Raw genomic sequence first — 20,425 nt, 5'->3', positions numbered from 1 at the left:
AAAGACTATTCCATATGGTCCAAAAAGCTTTCACAACTAGCCTAAAAGGATAGCCCTGGCACAAATGTTGCTGTGAAGCATCATTTAGGAACTGCTCCCAACTCTCTGTTATCCCCATCACAGTTTGTATGTGTCAAATCTTGCCTTTTCCTTCCCTTGTCACATTTTCTTCTCAGCTTAATTACTCCTTGGTTGGTGACACCACCTTTTTTTTTCCCCTCCAGCCTGGCAGTAGATGGAAGGTTTAGGTATAGACTTTTGAACCAAACCACTGAATTACTCCCTTCTCCCAGGACAGCACCTAGGCTCCAAAGGCTCCGCTTAATCTAGTTCTTTGCATCAATCTACATGAGTCTGAATGCTGTTCAGTCCTAGCACAGATAGCAAAGGAGCCCAAGCCCAGGTCCTCCTGAATGAGATATTTGCAGCTATTATTTTGAAATTCTATGAATTTCAGAACCAATACACACACACACACACACACAAACATGACTGGCATGTTTTTGTGATGCTCAATTTTTGAAGGGCACCAGGAAGACTCAGCTACCCCATATTATTTTACCCACCCAGGTTTTATCGCCCCAAATTCCACCATTAAAGATTTATCCCTTTGGGTCCTTATTTCTGTGATTCCTTAAAAAAACTACCTGGAAAGGTACCATATTACTTTTATTCACATTGATTTATTAGTAACTAATCAGGTTATTTTTCTCTGGAAAAAGGTAGTTGGGAAGATGGTGGACTCACAATTTTTTTCAGAGCTAGCCTTGCATCTTTATTAAAATATAAGGATAAAAACAATGATTTTGCATTATCCAGATAGTTCTTGGTTCCAGTGAATACTAATAATTAACAATATGTTTTAGTGCCATAGTTGAGAGAATGGCTCCAGTATCATACCCCTGTAAAGATAAGAATGCGTGTACACACACACACACACACACACACACACACACACACACACTCACACACACACAGGCACCCCTATGGCAATTCTAAAGGATTCAGACAAATCAAATTAATCCCTTGCACAAAAATTCTTTCTGGCATGGAGAGGCAATGTCTCAATGGCATCTAAGGGAGCTTCTTAATCTTGAACCATAAAATAGAGAGAGAATGCTTTCATCTTTACTTCATATCTGTCTTGAGATCCCTGAAATCATATTTTGATCAACAAGAATGGATAATTAGATTTAGAGCAGACAGAATTTCTGAAGAATTTGAACATCCAGACATTTGTTAGATGATTCATTGAGGTTTGGCTCAAGATTTCTTCTTTTAGAGATTATGCCCTGTTTGCTAGATTTCACTGCTGCCTTGTTTTCAACACCCAGAAATCTGTCTAGGATTTTGAAGAGAAATCCCATTGTGCCTGCTTTTCTTTAGACTTTGAGCTGCTGCATTTGTAAACTTGTGTGTTTTATTATTGAAGCTTAATTTATTTTTATATAAATATCACGTGCCTATGTGTATATAGCAAAGACTATGTGGATATTTCCCTGACAGTGGGCTGATAGTAATGCTGTGATGGATTAAATTGCTCAATTGGATTTTAAGAAAAGTTTGGTGTGATGATTAATACTGATCTAGATTTTCCTGATGCTTAGTTTTATTTTGAGAGAGAATGAAACTAAAGGTGAAAGATTTCAAAAGGGAAATGGTAATGGTCATTTTCTTAAAAACCTCTAATATCCCATGTAGTATTCATAGCCTGTTACTATAGGACTCCTCTACTATAGAAAAGTAATATATGAAAACCCAGGATGTACAAAGCATAAAGCTAGAAGATGGTTCTTCACTTTAGCAATGGTTTCTTTGCCTTTAAATAGTGAGCTCCTCCAGTGTGCTTCAATAGTCAATCAATCAACCAATATTCAGGAATGCCATCTTACTATAGCAAGGGACCCACATGTACTGATAACATATTAGAACCAAACATTTCTTTAGTGTTTATTATGTGCCAGGAATATAATATGTTAAGTATTAGGGATATAGGGAAAACAAAAATAGTCTCTGATCTCAAGGAGCTAACATTCCAATGGGGGAGACAACATATATATATATAAATCAGCACATAAAATGATAATTACAGAATATGGAAGGTAGCCCAAGAGGGAAAGTCACTATTGGGGTGGTGGTGAAAACAGGAAAGGAACACAAAGCACTTGAGCTGACTCTTGAAGGAGGCTGGGGATTGACATAAGTTAGGAGGGAGAGCATTCCAGGGATGGGAGACAGTTCATGCAAAAGCATGTTAACAAAAAACAAAGCATGTGTGAGAACAGCAAGTAAACTAGTGGGCTTAGATCACAGAGATCATAGAATGTGGGAAAATGAGTAATGTATATGGAGGCTGTAAATATGGGAAGGAACTGGGTTGTAAAGAGCTTTAAATACTTAACAGAGGAGTCTGTGTTTGATCCTTTAGGTAATATGGAGCCATTGGAGTTTGCTGGGTAGGGAGGTAGTATAATCAGGACTATGCCTTAAGAAAATCCCCTTGGTATCTGAGTGGAGGATGGACTGGAGTGAGGAGAGACTTGAGGTAGGAAGTCCAATTAGAAGGCTATAGAAATAGTCCAGGTGAGAAGTGATGAGGCTTGAACTATGGTGGGTGACTGTGTGAATGGAGAGGAGGTGATAATGTATCTAAGGTAATGTTGGTTCGTCATTTTTCAGTTGAGTCTGACTTTGTGACCCCATTGAGGGTTTTCTTGGCAAAGGTACTGGAGTGGTTTGCCATTTCCTTTTCCTGCTCATTTTACAGATGAGGAAACCAAGGCATACAGGATTAAGTGATTTGCCCAGGGTCACACAGCTAAGTGTCTGAGGCCAGATTTGAACTCGGGAAGATACATCTTCCTGACTCCAGGTCTACCAGTCTATCCACTGTGCCACCTAGCTGGCCCATCTAAGATGCAGCAGAAAGATAAATAAGATTTGGTGACTGATTGGGTAGAATGGGTTCGTGAGAGATAAGTTCTGTTTTGGACATGTTCAGTTTGAGATGTCTAGAGGATATCCAGGTCAAAATGTTTAATAGACTTTGGCGATGGGAGACCAGAGCTCAAGCAAGAGACCAGAGCTGGATATGTAGATCTGGGAATATTCTGTATGGGGGAGGGAAGGAGGGAATAAGTTCTTAAATTACACCTATGAAATACACCTACTATGTTTTAGGCATTGTTCTAAACACTTTACAAAAGATATCTCATTTAATCCACAAAATCCTGTAAGGTAGGTGCTGTTATTATCTCCATTTTACAGGTAGACCCTGGTAGACCATTTTGAGGTAGACCCTGAGGTTAAGTGACTTGCCCAGGGTCACACAGATAGTATCTGATGTCACATCTGAACTCAGGATTTTTTAATTCTAGGCCCAGGATTCTATGTACTGTCACCCCACTGCCTCAGAGAGGCAGAGGTATGTATAGAGATGAATTTTATTTATTGAGATCATCAAGTGAGAAAGTAAGGCAATATGACCCTTGTCCCAAGGCCTATTGCTATGGGACTCTCTCCTTAGTGGTGGAGATGAATGTCTTGCTGTATGTGAGGGGCTGGGTGGAGTTTTCACCAATCACCCTAGAATCCTGTCTGGGGAGTCATCAAGATTTGAGTCGTCTTCATGATGCTGAGTTACTTTGGGTGCTCCTGGCTTTCATCATTGAGAGAGAAGATGGAAGAGGCCAACTCCACTTCAGGTTGCTGAAGGAAAAGACTTTGGGAAGACATGAGAGGAAATGGCAGTCTTCATCATGTTCTTTTTCTCATCTTGATAACTCTAGAGACTTTGGAGAATACTAGTATTCTCTCTCTCGCTTGAGCTGAGTTACCTCGATCCCAATAGGAGAGTTCCTTCACTCTGTATTGTTTAGTATGTATTCTCTTATGTATACCTTCTCTGATTTCTGTTTTGCTTTGTTTTGGATAAATGAACTTCTTTGCTATTTGCTATGTGTTCACTGTGGAAATGGTGTTAGGTTGGAAAGGGTTTAAGCCTTGGATATAGAGCTTGGGGTCCCTCTTGCCCCCAAATGACAGTGATCCAAAGTTAACCCACACCTGATCATATCCCTTTTGATGATCAAAACTGAAGGGAACAGTTATATATGCTTCTAGCCCAATAACTCCTCCCCCCCCCCCCAAGCCAGCAGAGCACAGTAGCGTCTTGCCCCAACTTTCTGCTTCCCTTCCTAGCAGGAATGAAACTCTTCCTTGGAGAAGGGTAAGGGAAGAAGAGGCTAGAGATGTCTATTTTGCCTCCCTTCAAGCCACACAGAATGACAGCTCCTAACCATAGGTGGTCCTCACTATGCATAGGGCCCTTTCCTTCCACTACAGAGAGAAAAGAGAAGAGAACTTAAGAGACAGCCTTGGGACATACGCACTTAGTGGACATGACATGGATAAAAAGTCAGCAAAGAAGACTAAGCAGCCATCAGCTAGGTAGGAGGAGAACCAAAAGAGTGAAGAAAACCCAGAAAGGAGAATTTGTCAAAGACGAAACCCAGAGAAGACTGAAATTAAAAACATTCAGGATTTTCATAGATCAAGTGAAGATATTTAGTTCACTTCTCCATGAACATTAAGCCAAGATTAGAACAGCAAAGAAAATCTTGTGACTTCTATGCCTGGGGTCCTAAACCCCCCAGGACTGACAATGAAACCAATCTGAATACCATCTTCTACCTCTCTGATTCCTTGATTGGCTCTCATGGGACTCAGTCCTGTTAGAGAGAACTCTTTAAAGGTCACAGATGGTACTTATATTTGCTGGCTAAACAGTGTAGGTACAGAAAGGAGACCTGGGACACAGAGAACTTTAGCAGCATATCAAAAAATGTTGTGAAAAACTTCCAGTGAATCAATTAGGGAAGTGAAGAAATGGGATAGAATGGGGGAAATGCCATATAGATTAAACAGTCCTTTTGTGGGATAATTGGAACTATTTCTAGAAAAAGACAAACACATCTAAAACTCATTTTCCCCTTTGATTTAGAAGACCTATTCTGAAGTTCTGCTTTTCTAATTACTGTGTGATCTTGGACAAGTCATTTCCCTCTCCAAATCCTGTTTTCCCCATTTTACAGATGAGACAACTCTCAGCCGCACAAGACTGTTGTGAGGATTAAATGAAAGTGTGAAAGGACACATTTTACAAATGCTAATTTGAAAACAACTGATAAGCCCACCTCAGACCAGGGCTTACCCTGGAGGCACTTACTGGAAATAGGAACTTGTGTGTAGTCTGGGCCAGTTACCAGAAACTGCACACATCTTTTATTTAATAGTGTGATGGAAAGAGCAGTGGATTTTGGATCATAGGACCTGGGTTTGAATCTTGGCTCCATTACTTATTTTTTTAATTAATTAATTAATTTTTAGTTTTCAATAATCACTTCCATAAGACTTTGAGTTCCAAATTTTTTCCCCATCCCTCCTCTCCCCCCACCCCAAGATGGCATGTAAATTGATACAGGCTCAACATATACATTCGTATAAACCTATTTTCACCTTAGTCGTGTTGTAAAGAAGAATTGCAAACAATGAGAGAAACCATGAGAAAGAAGAAACAAAAAAAAAGAGAAAGCAAATAATATGCTTCGATCTGCATTCAGACTCCATAGTTCTTTTTCTGGATGTGGACAGCATTTTCCATCATGAGTCTTTTCAAGTTCTCTTAGATCCTTGCATTCTTAAGAAGAGATAAGTCTATCAAAGGTAGTCATCATACAATGGGGCTGTTACTGTGTACAATGTTCTCTTGGTTTTGCTTACTTCACTCAGCATCAGATTGTATAAGAAATAATGAGCAGGCGGACTTCAGAAAAACCTGGCTCCATTACTTATTAACTGTATGAACCTGGACAAGTAACTTTACTTCTCTGGGCCTCAATTGTTTCATTTGCAACATGAGGGCTGTAGTGTTTATGCATCAAGTAGTTGGGTAAGTCATGGGATTATAGACTTACAGCTAGAAAGGATTTTAGAGTCATTTTGATTAATCCCCTTGTTTTATAGATGAGGATGCCAAGAGGCGTGTCAAAGGTCACAGAAGCAGTTAAGTGGCAGAGCCGAGATTCAAACCCAGGGCTTTTAACTTCAAATCCTCTACTATTCCCACTACACCAAATTAAGTTGTATCTCCACCACCTTGTGCAATGGAGGCACACATGCAAGATTGGAATTGTTTCTGTTTAAGGTGCCATATGGGATACAAGTGGCATAGACTGGGAATAACACTTCATGGCCCTAGAAGCAGAGGCAGGGCAGACAGGAATCTGTCATAGTCACCTAAATCTCAGTTTCCTTTCAGAATTAGCTCAAATCCCACCTTCTCCAGGAGGCCTTCCTTGCTGAGGTAGCTTTCAAAATACTTTGGATATATCTTGTATGTACCTAGTTATTGACACATTATCTCCTCAAATGTGAGATCCTTGAGGATGGGGACAGTTTTCGGTTTTTGCAGTTCTTTGCACCATTTTGCAAATCACTCCAGTATCTTTGCCAAGAAAACTCCAAATGGGGTTACAAAGAGTTAGACATAACTGAATTGACTGAACAATAACAAAGCAGCACTTAGCACAGTTCCTGGTACATAGGAAGAACTTAAATGCTTTTTAACTTTCAACTCATACACTCATACCACAGGTCAGGCACAAATAGTATGCTTAAATGTTTGGGATGGAGATGTCTTTAAACTTGTGTATCACACATTTCTTTTGAGCTACTGCAATTCTGCTTTGCTCATAAAGCACAGCACCTTCTTTGATGAGGGCAAGCCATGCTGGGCAGTCCTGTGCCAATGTCTCCCATGTCTCAACAATCAATACCAAAGTTCTTCACAAAGACCTTGAGAGTGATATGCAACAGAGTACGGATCGATTCTCTGCTGCTTGTGCTAATTTCAGCCTGACAATTAGAGGAGTAGGAATTGATGGACATGACAAGTCCCATACAGATCAGGAGAAAAGCCTCCCCGGTCTCCAAAGAAGCCCATTCTAGTTAATGCTGCTCGGCTGACAGCAAAGCACTGGAACACCAAAGTGTGAAAAATTGGTGTCGCAGAGAATCACAGAACTGAGAAACAGAAGGGGCTGAACTGAGGACTGAATGAGGTTCAGAGCCAAAAAATGGAGGAGAAATGGAGGAGAGAAAATTTGGACCTTTCCTTTGTTTGTACTGACTCAAAGGGAGCATACAGGTCCAACCAGAAGAGAAGTCAACTTTCTGGGAACCTCAAGTCACAAAAAGTAGTACCATAAGTTAGGATTGTATAGCTCCTTATGGGAAGGGAGAATTTTCTTCTCTATGGCTTGAGGCATAAGGCATTTCTGCATTTTTACTTTATAAATAAAACTTACTGTGTTATTGCTCTTGTTAACCTGAATGCTTATAGAGGTGTTAAAGGACCCAAATCTTGGAGGCGGAATATGAGCCAGATACTGAAGAATCCAGGGTTTCACTGGATGGGAGCAGAAGAGAGAAAGATTTTGTGAAAAGTAGCCCTCTGTACTCAAACACACATTCCAACTGGGATCATAGAGAGTTGGACTAGAATGTTCCTTTTATAGCTCAAAATACTATGAAATGGGTCTTTTCCATTATCTAAACTGGGCAAAATTGTGATGGTGATACTGCTTCTTAAGGCCTGACTGCTGCTGAAGATTGCTGTTTTCTGAAAGAACCTAAAACAAAGCAAATCATTTTGAACAAAACTTGAGACAACCGTTTGAATATATATTTTCTGGAACTGTTATTGAATTTTCACTTGTACATATCTTATCTCCTCAGATTATAACCTGCTCAAGGACATGGATCTTGTCCTGAACCTTGATCTTCCCTACATTCCATAGTATAATGGGCACATGTGAGTGCTCAGTAGTTGTTGCTGTATTGGAAAATTCTCACTATGTAAAGGAGGCCAAGTGCAATGAAGGAAATAAACCCAGAGTGGGAACACTGACTTCCATTCTAGGTCCCCAGGGGCATGAACATGACTGCTGAACTCTTCTGAGCAAGATCATTTCCTAATCTTTTGTCACTAATACAAGGATCGCTGTTGGCATTACAGGGGGTATTAAACACAGAATGCTATTTTCCTTCCTATAGCTAGGCAAAAAAAAAAAAAAAAAATCAAGGTGTCTGGGGGAATGGATTAACAGGGCCAGCAGGAATCTGGCAGAAAACATTCAACGAGTACAATGGGACAACTTTAGGTCTTTGTTAAATCTGCTTACTTTTTCTTCAAATTGCTGTTTAAAATTGCTTTGTCTTTGATCAAAAGTGGTTCTAGGGAATTTTTTGTAATTAAGCCAATTTATAAAAAGTGCCATTTGTTGGGAACAACCATCATTTCTAAGATAAGGTATTGTATATAGAAATAATGTGGTGTCATGGAAAGAACAATGTGATTTCACCTATTTGTATGTTCCCTCTAAACAATACAGATTGTAAACAACAAAAGTTTCACGAAGCTATTGGTGAATCAGAAAAAAAAAAACAAACCAAAAAACTTTTTATTAACAGCCTAGCAAGGCCGGGTGTCCCATGTGTGGGTACACCTTACAGAAGCAAGAGCAAAACTTTTTATGCCTAGTCCCAAATTGCAGTTCCCTCCCGTTTCCCCAGTGGCTGGGTAATGCAGGGTTTACAGCCTATCCGGACGGCCTGATTTTCCCACATGAGACTGTGCCCCTAATTACATCTCCCATTCCCCACATTTATTTGGTAATTAGGGTTCATCTCAGTCTCTTCATCTAGTAGGACCAACCCCTGTACACAAGGTGTTATACAACAGCCTACAGCTGTCAATACCCCAGCAGCTTCCACATCTTGATGAGTGATAGGCAGAGGCAACATTCCCAACCACATTTTCTACAAGATTACAACCCATATCCAAATTATCCTGTATAATTTGTTTATTTATGGCTGTTTGCCTTTTTTCTTTCCCATTAGACTGTGGATTCCTTGAGAGTAGGGACTGGTTTGCCTTCCCCCCTCCCTTTTCTTGCTTTCTTTGCATCCCCAGCACTTAGCACAGTGCCTGGCACATATCAGGCACTTAACAAATGTTTATTGACTGACTTACCAATGTTTGTTGACTGACTGACCAGTGGAACATAAGTTCCTTGAGGGTAAGGATTGTTTTGTTTTTGTCTTTGAATTTCAGTACTTCGCATAGTACTTTGTACATATTATGTGCTTTAATGTTTGTTGACCAAATGAAATAATGTATATAAAACACTTTGCAAATTTTAAAGTGTTATAGAAATGCCAGCAATTTTTATTTAAATTGTGACCTTACATAAGTCACATTAGTGCCATAAGAGACTTTAGAGATCATCTAGTCCAATGATTCTCAAACTTTTTGGTCTCAGGACACCTTTATACTCTTAAATCCCAAAGACTTTTGTTTATATGGGTTTTGTCTATCAATATTTACCATGTTTGAAATTAAAACATCTTAGTTTAATAAATTTTAATAATTATTATATATAAAATATATTATAAAAATAAATATAATTTAATAATAAATGTTTAATAAAACATCTTAGAAAATAGACTTGACCTTGATGATTCCCTGAAAGGGACTCACGAATATCTGTGGGTCCCTAGACCACATTTTGAGAATCGCTGATCTAGTCCAGGCCCTTCATTTTACTGATGAGGAAACTAAGGCAGAGATAGCGAAAGTTGGACTTGCACTGAAGTTTCCCAACTTTAAGATAAGTACTTCTTTAAAAGTGTGCTCTAAGACTATTTTCTTGTCTTAACGTTTGAATAGTAAAGTTTTATTTCTGATTTTTTTAAAAAGGAAAGTTGATTGGAAAAACATGTAATCCTTCTCTTAGTCAATGATCCCTGTAGCTGAAACAGCTGTTCAGACCACAAGATCATCTACATGATACCATTATTCATCTGGCAGCCATTGCTCTATTGTAGGGAAAATACCTAAATGGAAATAAATTCTTGAGTACTGCATTTAAAAACTAAAAATCTATAGGAGATGGGATTATAAAACAATTAGACTTCTTTTTAATTAACAGTCCAAAATGTATGTATTTGCATAAGGGTTGTCCTCAAAGTTGTTCCAATGGTAGGCTATACCCATTCCAACAATGATTCCAGTGCTTAAAACACGTTTGGATTCCTTGTTTAGTGGTTGTCTCTAGAACCAGTCAACAAAATTAGTCATTAGAGTTATGCAGTTTTGATCAAAAAGAAAAGTCCACATCTTGATCTTCTATCCTCTTTACGAACTTTGGCTTGGAATGATTTTTGGCTGTCTCTAAAAATCAAATCCAACTGCTTTAGAAGACAAAGATGGATGACCATTGAACAGATTCAAAAATTGTCCTACAGACTCCATTTCAATTAAGAAACAACTATCACCTACTAAGTATAAGGCACTGTGAGGGATACATAAATAAGTAAGGCACCAAAGTTTCTAATCTCAAGGGGGTAACAGACTAATAGGTGAAAATATTCCAATAAGCTCTAAAAATGTTGACCCTGAGGACATATTAGAAGCTATTAGATAACAGACAACAAGAACTTGATGCCTTGGAAGACCAATAGGTGGAAATTAAGGAAACAGATTTTGGTTGGATATAGGAATTTTTTAATGATTAGAAATGTTCAAATATGGAATCAGAAACGGAATTCGTCATCAAAGGAACTGTTTAAGCACAGCATGTTAACACTGCTAGGGATGATGTAGAAGGTATTTCTAAACTGGGTAGATGAGGTTGTACTAGATGACATTTAAGATTTCTTTCAACTCTATAATTCTATCCGTGCCCACCACCTCTTTAGAAGAGTGTCTAACCTGAAATCTTACTGAAAAGTTATTAATATTATTTTAAGCCTTTCTTATAAGTGTTTAGTCACTGCAGATATGATGCCTGTGTGCATGTTTTTAGTTCATTTTAAATGAAATGTGTTCTCTGGTTCTGGAATACACCATGAGAGAAAAATACACAATTGCTTTGGGAAAAATTCAAGGAAAATCTGGTCCCATACACAAATTTTGAGAAGACTTTATTTCCCCTAATCCATAGCTTCAAAAGAAGTAATGAAAACAAAACAAAACACAATTTCAAACTTGTCTTTCATTCCTTTCTTCCATCAGACATCATTCTGAGTTAGGAGGGATAATTGAAGACTAGATAGAATCTAATGTATAAAAGGCTATTCTTGATCAGTTGTTGGAGTCATAAATTTGGCCACTTGTTTTAAAGAGTATGTGCATTCTAGAATCTGCTTGTGGAATAACAGAGATGTACTATCTGTGGAAATTCCTTGTTCTCCACAAAATAATTTTCAAAATGAATCTTTCAAACTGACATCACCATAAACATTAGAAAACCATGTGAGAACTGCAACAGCTAGGAGGAAAACCAAAATGCCATTCCAAATGAGATGCTTCAAGGTGTAGTTTTGGAATTTTCTACCATGACCCTCAGCTTTGAACCAATCTACCACTTCCTTGAAGTCAAATGGCTGTGGTTCATAACCCAGTTCCTTCTTAGCCTTCTCCATGCTGAAATAGTGTGTGACCCCAGTTTTATAGACTTCTGTTCGGGTGAGGAAAGGCTGGAAATTATAAAACCTGCCTAAGAGGAAATGGACCATCTCTGTCATGAAAGCAATGAAATAAATGAGGCTTAATGGTAGGCGTAAGGTGGGGAATGGATAACCCAACCCTTCAACTAAAGGTCGGAAGAATTCAAAATTGTTCACTGGTCTTCCATCAGAGATAAAATAAGGTTGCCCAGAGGCAATGTGTTTCTTGTCAGCTTTTAATGCCTCTGAGGCCAGGATGTGGGCTTGTACCAAGTTATCCACATGGACAAAATCTACCAAGCTTTTGGGATCTCCATACACAAATTTGAAGAGGCCCTTTTCTATATATCTCACTATCCTGGGAAGATGCCTTTGTTCTCCAGGCCCGTAGATACCAGCTGATCTCAAAACACAGGTTCTCAGGACACCGACTCCTCTTTCCAAGGCTGTACCATTTGCCTCCAGCACTTTTTTCTCTGCAACAGATTTGGTGCGGGAGTAGTGATCAGGATGAAGGTGAAGAGGTAGGTAGGGCAGAGATTCATCCCCATTCATTATAACTTGGCCTCCAAACACTACGTTATAAGTGCTTGTATAAACCAATCTTGGTACTGCTTTCCTTTTGCAAGCCTGGAGTACATTTTCTGTGCCTTTTACATTGACATATTCAATACGCTTATGATTCATTTGATCCTTTCCAGACATGCCAAAGGAAGCAACGTGGAAAACACAAGTAACATTTTGCAAGGCTTTCTCTAAATCAGTGACACAGCAAATATCTCCACATATCAACTGCATCCCCTTGGGAAGATCTTGAATAGGAATGTTGATATCAAACAGAATCACAGCAATACCCTTCTTGCATAGTGTACAACCCAAACTGAAATGAGAAGGAGAAAACATCAAAATATTAATTACTATGCTGTCTCTAGTAAGACTGACAAATGATTAATGTCTGAAATGTGAATTAAATTAAATTTTCTTGGAATTACAGATTTGCTTAATTTATATATTGAATTTGTTCTTGAAAAGTAATATACAATTTCTAAATTTATCTATATCATTGGTTTATTTTGTGACTACAGAGAGTCACAGAATCACCTTTCAAGTGATCTTCCCTAGGTAATGGCTCTTAATGCTTTCATTTTCTCTTTTCTTCAGTGCCCCATCCATTCTCTCTTAGTTTAAAAAATAAAAACTAAAAGCTATTATGGTAGTTGTTTTTTTAAAAAAATCCTTCTTTAAAGTGAACGAGCACTTCTAATTATATATACTTAATTAGATTTTCAAATACTGATTTTTTTTTGGAAGCGAGACACACGTGTATTAACTGATTTTAGAGTCCAATGTAGTAGTTATGTAGTTAGCTCACATATGAGATAGTACTATGATATCATAAGTGATAGTATTACAAAAGTATTATAGCTCCCAGCTGTACTTTTTCTAATCTTCCATTAAAGCAGCAACCTAGGAAAGAAATCCATGTATATTTTTTTCCTCCTTATAGGCACTGACCGGAAACCAAAGTAGCCACCTCCTCCTGTAATAAGTACTGTTTCCTTAGGAGACTTTTGGAGATCCATGTCTGCGTACTCAAACAATTTAAGTGAACCTAAAAGAAAATAAATGCTTTAAGAAAAATGTCACATTATTCCTCTTCATTACAGATATTTGATTTATCCATGTTTGGAGTTAATGATGATAATTCTTTGGATGTTAATGAGGCTTTTTTTTCTAGGAAATTCATACACTTTCTGTAGAATCTCAATATCTCAGTGACAAAGACAGAAGCAACTTTAACCCCTGTGAAGAATGGAAATAAGCACAGTGTGGTTAAAATTACTCTCTAACAGTTTGTTTTAAGAGAAACAGCAACATCTTGTATAAATACACTTGAGGTTTTTTTAAGCCCCACATTATAAAAAAGAAAGAGCAGCAAATAAAAGAAAAATATGTGCATTTAGCAAACCATGTATTTTGAGAAACTTTACTAATAGGTTATGCTCTCAACTTCTCAAATAGAAGCCCATTCCAGCATTCCAATAGAAACCGGACTTCTGACCAGTGAACCTTTTGGGTTCAGTCTCACTGGCACCTCCTCTTCTCCTACTCCCACTTTTGCTCATTCATATGCTGCCAAACAGAGTTAGAGAAAATAGGGAAACCGGGGCAGCTAGGTGGCGCAGTGGATAAAGCACTGGCCCTGGAGTCAGGAGGACCTGAATTCAAATCTGGCCTCAGACACTTAACACTTACCAGCTGTGTGACTTTGGGCAAGTCACTTAAACCCATTGCCTAGCCAAAACAAAAACAAAAAAAAAGAAAATAGGGAAACCAAGTGCTTAGGCCCACTATAAATTTCTATCACACAATCTCAACTGGCCTTAATTGTGGCAAGGCAATACTTTTATACTTTCCTAATCAATTTGCTATCCAACTCTCTAGAAGCTATTCTAAACCTTTTCATTCCATCTCATTAGGAATCCATACTCACTGCTTCTAAAAGAAACATTTTTCAAAATGACCCAAGAGGAAACTTAACCTGATTTCTAATTAGGATTTTTTAAAAAATTGCCCTATAATCATTAGAACTGCAGGTCATTCATAGCTAATGTGAGTACTAAGGCCAAAAATGTATAGTTTCAAATTAATGCAAGAGCACTTTCCTGCCATTTTCAAACTATTTTTCATTACCCATCAACCCCATTGCTTGCCTAAACTGATCTCTGACTCAATAGCTTGTGTAACCGGATCAGTAGAGTCAGATGGGAAAGAGGGTTGTGAATAGACAAAATCAATACAGGAGGGTAGTTTGCATTTGCCCACAGTAAATGCACTTAGTTCTTTTTTTATTAAAAAATATTTTTTAAACTTTTTTTCTTTTTAAATTTTGGGTTCCAGATTCTCTTCCTCCCTCCCAACCCTTAGATGTCCAGGAGCAGAGCAGGGTTTCAGTTCCAACTTCTAGCCTAGTCTGAAGCCTATAGAGAAATAACTAGGACAGAGAATCCCAGACCAAAGGGAAGCTTGCTATTCTTTGACTGAACCAGTGTAGCTTACCAGCTGGCTGAAAGTGGTGGAGTCCAGCAGGAGTAGGACCTCTTGCTCAGACCCAAACCTAGGGTAAGGCACTTGGAGAGCTCAGATCAGGGGGTCAGTGATCAGATTTTGCCTTGGATCAGACAGCTCTGAGACCACTGATAGCTTGAATGTTCCCAGCCTGAGCTATTCCTGAGATCCTACAACATTTAGTACTTCCAAGAAAGCAAGAGTAGAACCAGCCTGGAACTTCCCTAGAGAAGGGTGCAGAGTTTGGCCCTTATATCAAGTCTGAAGTCAAGAAATAGTCTGGAAGAATGAGCAAAAGAAAAAAGAATCCTACCATAAAAAGCTATTATGGTGACAGAGATGCTCAAGATACAAACCCAGAAAAGAATGACTCCAAAACATCTCTAGCACAACCTTTAGAAAAATGGCTTGGGAACACATTCAACTAGAATTCCTGGAAGAGATGAAGCAAGAATCTTTTTAGAGTTGAAAAACATTTTTATAAATGAAATGAGAATGCTTGTGGGACAAAATGGAAAAGAAATGAGTGCTCTAGAAGGAAAGAATTGGAAAGGGAATCAACAGATTTGCATAAGAGGTATAAAACCTTGCTCAAACAACAAACTGAAAATTAGGATGGATCAAATTGAAGTCAATAGATAAGAAATAGTAAAAACAAAGTCAAAAGACTAAAAAAAGAGAAGACAATACAAAGTATTTTATAGCAGAAACAACTGATTTGGAATCCTGACTGAGGAGAATAAAATTAAAAATCATTGGACTACCTGAAAGCCATAACCACAAAAGAAATCCATAAAGAAAACTATCCAGATCTCTTAAAAACAGAAGACAAAGTCAAAATAGAAAGAATCTACTAGTAATCTCCTGAAAGAAACCTCAAAATGAAAACTCTCCCAGGAACATTATAGCCAAAATCCATAACTTCCACATCAAAGAAAAAATACTTCAAGCAGCCAGAAAGAAAGAATTCAAGTACCTAGGAGTCACAGTCAGAATCACACATGATTTAGCAGTCACCACTATAAAAGAGTGGAGGACTTGTAACAGAAAATTCCAGAAGGCAAAGGGTATAGGCTTATAAGAAAGAATAACTTACACAGTAAAACCAAATATAATTATACAGAGGGGAAGATCGACCTTTAGTGAAAGAGATAACAGAAGACTTTCAACTATTTCTGATGGAAAGATCAGAGTTATGTAGAAACTTTGAAGTTTAAACACAGGAGTGAAGTTAAGCATAAAAAGGTAAACAAGAACAAACAATCATAAGAGAGTAAACAAGGATACTCTGCTTATATTCTAATATAGGGAGATGATGTAGGTGTCTGAACCCTATCTTCATCAACAGTCATAGAAGAAGTCTAATTAGACAGAAGACTTGGGAGTGGTTATATTATGTCTTGAAGATGTTAAAAGAAGAATAGAAAGAGAAGGGGAGAAGAATACAATAGATGGGAAGGGAAAGGAAGGTTAGGGGAAATTATCTCATAATTGGGATGAGTGAGTAGAAAGCTATACAAAGAGGAAGTGGGGGAGCTGCTGATATTTGAATCTCATGCTCATCTGAACTGGTCAAAGGAGGGAAGAATACATACACTCAGAAAAACACTTTTTTTTTTAATGACCCAAATAGAAACTTTACCTAATCCCTAATTGGTACTTGTTCACAAAACTGTACTAACACCATTTGAAGCATAAGTCATTCCCATACACATAGTTTGGTACATAAATACATTTCACTCAATAGGGAAACAGGAGAGAAAGGAGAATTAGAGGGAGGCCAGATTGAGGGAGGAATTAATTCTAAACAAAACAAATGCTAAGTTATGCAAAAATATTTATAGCTCTTTTTGAGGAGACACAGAATTGGAATCTGAGGTGGGGTGGGCATCAACTGGGGAATGGCTGAAAAAGGTACGGTATAGGGGTGAGAAAAGTATTCTGATGTAAGAAATGATAAAGGGGATAGTTTCAAATAAACCTGGGAAGACTTTTATGAATTGATGCAATGAACAGAATCAGCAGAACAATTTTTATGACAATAGTGTAAAGACAAACAACTTTGGGAATTCTGAGCAACTACAATTCCAGAAAGATTTAGGAACTCTGATCAGTGTAATGACCAACCATAATTTCAGAGAACTAATGATGAAACATGATAGGGAGGTAAAAAAGACTCAGAGTAGAGAATGACACACACAAGTATTTTTATACATACATACATACATACATATACATACATATATATATATATAGAGAGAGAGAGAGAGAGAGAGAAAAAGTAGTTGTTCAATTGTTTTAGTCATGTCTGATTCTTCATGACCCCATTTGGGGTTTTCTTGGCAAAGATACTGGAGTGGTTTGCCATTTCCTTTTCCAGCTCATTTTGCAGATGAGGAAACTGAGGCAAGCAGGGTTAAGTCACTTGTCCAGGGTCACATAGCTAGTAAGTGTTTGAGGCCAGATTTGAACTCAGGAAAATTAGTCTTCCTGACCCAGGCCTGGCCCTCTATCCACTGTGCCAGCTAACTGCCATATGTATGTATACACACATATTTTTCCTTTAACAGGGCTAATGTGGAAATTTGTTTTGGTCAGTTGGGTCAATGGGGTCAGTCAGCTGTCAGAGGCCAGTAAGCAGTCATTCCTCTAGTCAGGAAATCACTCCTAGTGGGTTAGTCAATCCCCTTATTAACCATCTCCTTTCTTTTTTCTTTTTTAAAATTAGGTCTGCCTACAGTGTAGGTATGCCAACTTAACCTTTATTCCCTTCTTTAGGCTAGATAGATAAATGTTTGCGCCTCAGCCTAGATCTATACATAGACACAGTAGCAAGAATAGTAGATATGAAGGGAAATCATATCCCCATTCCAGGAAGGACAGGAATTCAGGAGATTCTTGCTGATGGAGTGATTGGGTTTATTGACCAATTGACCAGCCAACTGAATAGCTAAAAGACTGACCAACCAACAGACAGAGGGGGTAGCCAAATGAGTGACTGTAACTGATCAAGTGACTGGGCACTGAGGGCTGACCTACCCACTGAAGACTGACTCACCCACCAAGTGACTCTTGAAAAGCTGATGGACTGACTGATGGCCAATGGACACGTCCACTAAATGCTGTGCGTACAGAGCTGATTGATTGATGGACGCACTGATTGGCCAATGATATGTCAAGTGACTTGCTCAGGGTTACAAAGAATGATAGGCAGAACTGGTATTGTTATCTAGGTCTCTGGAATCCAAACCCTATGGTCTTTTCCTGTAGAAATAGCTTTTTTTTTTCTTTCATTTTTAAAATTAGGTCTGCCTGACAGGTTCACTGAGCAACCTACTGACAGACTCACTGATGAACTGACCAGGGCTGACTGACTGCCTCACTTGAGTTTAACTGACCAACTAGTCAACTGATTGCTGACCCATTGGTATGGGGAGGAGGGAAACTAATTGACCCAATAAGAGTTCCTTCTTGGCTGTTCACCGACCAACTCATTGACGACCAACTCATTGACTGTCCCCACCAATGAACTGACCAGGGCCGACTTGATGGATGGTTTCAACAACTAGTTGACTAACTAGGGTTTGACTGACTAACTCACCTATTGACTGTGACTGGTTGTGGGGACAGGGGGCTGCCTAACTCACTAACAGTGACTTCCTGACCGAGGGAGGAATGAATGCAGACCAGCCAATCAGCAGGCTGACCCCTGACTGCCCAATGACAAGGTCTGACTAATGGGTGACACAATTAGGGTCAGCCTGACCATTCCTCCATCCAGTTGACTGAAGGACGAATGACTGCTGACTGGCTCTGACTGATCCCATTGACCCAACTGACCAATCCACTGACCTCTGACTGACCAAAGCCAACATAGTAGGGTCTGACTGACCAACCACCAGTTGAGGGAAATGACTGACCCACTGGGGGATTTACTGACTGAGAACCGAAGGTCCAACCCACCGACTGACTTTGACCAATAGGATAAATGAAAGCAGGCGAACTGACCCTCACAAGCTGGGGTCCAAGTGAATCACCCGCCGAGTGGTGAATGGCCGCGGACGACCCCCTGCCGCCAGCGCTGACAGACACTTACCCACGGGCCAGATAGAACGGACAGAGCCCGGCTGCAGGATGGAGCACAGCCCGACCCGACCCGGGATGCAGCACAGGCGCGCTCTACTTTATTCACACCCAGTCACACCACCCGCCACTGACACTCCAGAGGCGGGAGAGGCGGGGCTGAGGAGCAGGAGAGGGGGTGGGTCCTGAGCGGCGCCCTCCCCGCCCGCCTGCTCACAGCCAATGGAGTTCGGGATAGAGGGAGCCGGCACACCTCGCGGAAAGGCGGGGGGGCGGGGCTGGGAAGAGAAGCGAGGAGGGCGGGGACACAGGGGCTTGCTAGGTTCTTCTAGGAAATCCGGAGGCCTCCATCTCTGTGGTTCCAATCCTGGCCGAAGGGAGCCGGGGGAGGGGTTGGGGTGAGGGGGAATGAAATCCCTGGAGCGGAGGCGGGGCCTGTGGGAGCGGCTGTAGTGAGGGGCGGGGCCTAGTGAGGGTGGGAGAGTTTCGAGATGGATTTGTGCCTGCTTGTGGCAAAGGTCAGAACCTGTGGAAGCTTACCTTAGGAGAGTCCATTGCTTTCCTGATTCTCTGTGCTTTGGCAAGGACAAGACCTTTCTGGGAAGGATTTAGAGAGAGAAGAGACTTTAGAGATTATGGAATCATAGATACAGAGCTGGAGAGGATCTTAGAGGCCATGTAGTCCAAGACCTTCATTTTTGTAGATTTCAAATTGATTTTCTTGAAGCAAGGCTCTGACCACTAACTCCAGTTGCTCCCTCTTACTTCTGGAATTAAATATAAAATCCTCTGTTTGACATTTAAAACACTTCATAAAGTGATTTCTTCTTATCATTTTAGGGCTGTTGGGAGGCACAGTGACTAGAGTGCTGAACCTGAGTCAGGAAATGTCATCTTCACCAGTTCAAATCTTGCCTCAGACACTTATTAGCTGTGTGACCCTGGGCAAGTCACTTATCCCTATTTGCCTCAATTTCCTAATCTGTCAAATGAGCTGGAGAAGGAAATGGCAAACCACTCCAGTATCTTTGCCAAGAAAACCCCAAATGGGGTCAGGAAGAGTCCAATAGGACTGAAAAAAATGACTAAAACAACAACTCATCTTTTCAGTCTTCTTACACCTTACTCCTTACAATGTGCTCTGAACTTCTTGCTGTTCTTCCCATACGACACTATATTTCCTAACTCTGGGCATTTTCACTAGATGTCTGTCTCCTATACTTGGAACACTTTCTCTTCTCATCTTTTCTCTGCCTCCCTCTCTTCCTTCAAGAAAAATCTTTCCTCCAGAAAAAATGCCACCTTTTACAAGGAGCCTAGCCTGGTGCTCCTTAATGCTAGTACTTTCCTTCTGTTGATTGTCTCCAAATTATCCCAAATCTATCTTGTTTGCACAAAGTTATTTGCATGTTGGATCCTCCATTAGACTGTACAATCCTTGAGAACAGGAATGGTTTTTTTTTTGCCTTTTTTTCTGTACCCTTAACAATGTGCATGGCACATAGTAGGTATTTAAGAAATGTTTGACTAAAGATTAGGAAACTGAAACTCAGGGAGGAAAAATAATTTTGTCCAAGGTCACAAGAAGAGTAAACATCAGAGGTGGGATTTGAACTTAGGTCTTTTAATTTCAGTGCTGGAGCTCTGCAAAGTTTTAAGCAAGATCACTAAATCTCAGAGTAGGAGGGGACATCTGAAGTAA

The 20,425-nt window shown here is 39.6% G+C and overlaps 1 protein-coding gene across 2 annotated transcripts; it reads right to left on the bottom strand.

Annotated features, from left to right (window-relative positions):
• Window positions 1-11,027: 11,027 nt before the first annotated feature.
• On the bottom strand, window positions 11,028-18,835 carry SDR42E1 (short chain dehydrogenase/reductase family 42E, member 1). Of its 2 annotated transcripts, none has more exons than XM_027850525.1 (3): window positions 18,737-18,835; window positions 13,087-13,183; window positions 11,028-12,451 (listed from the first exon to the last, which is right to left on the bottom strand). In XM_027850525.1, the coding sequence occupies exons 2-3, from the start codon at window positions 13,152-13,154 to the stop codon at window positions 11,329-11,331; spliced, it is 1,191 nt and encodes a 396-aa protein (XP_027706326.1). In that variant the 5' UTR covers window positions 13,155-13,183; window positions 18,737-18,835; the 3' UTR covers window positions 11,028-11,328. The 2 variants fall into 2 exon arrangements, with proteins under 2 accessions (XP_027706326.1, XP_027706328.1); XM_027850527.1 differs by lacking the exon at window positions 18,737-18,835 and adding an exon at window positions 18,649-18,735.
• Window positions 18,836-20,425: the final 1,590 nt, after the last annotated feature.

This window comes from Vombatus ursinus, unplaced genomic scaffold (assembly GCF_900497805.2).
Source record: "Vombatus ursinus unplaced genomic scaffold, bare-nosed wombat genome assembly UNPS02009062.1, whole genome shotgun sequence".
Taxonomy (NCBI): domain Eukaryota; kingdom Metazoa; phylum Chordata; class Mammalia; order Diprotodontia; family Vombatidae; genus Vombatus; species Vombatus ursinus.
This window is presented reverse-complemented; position numbering and strand designations above follow the sequence as displayed.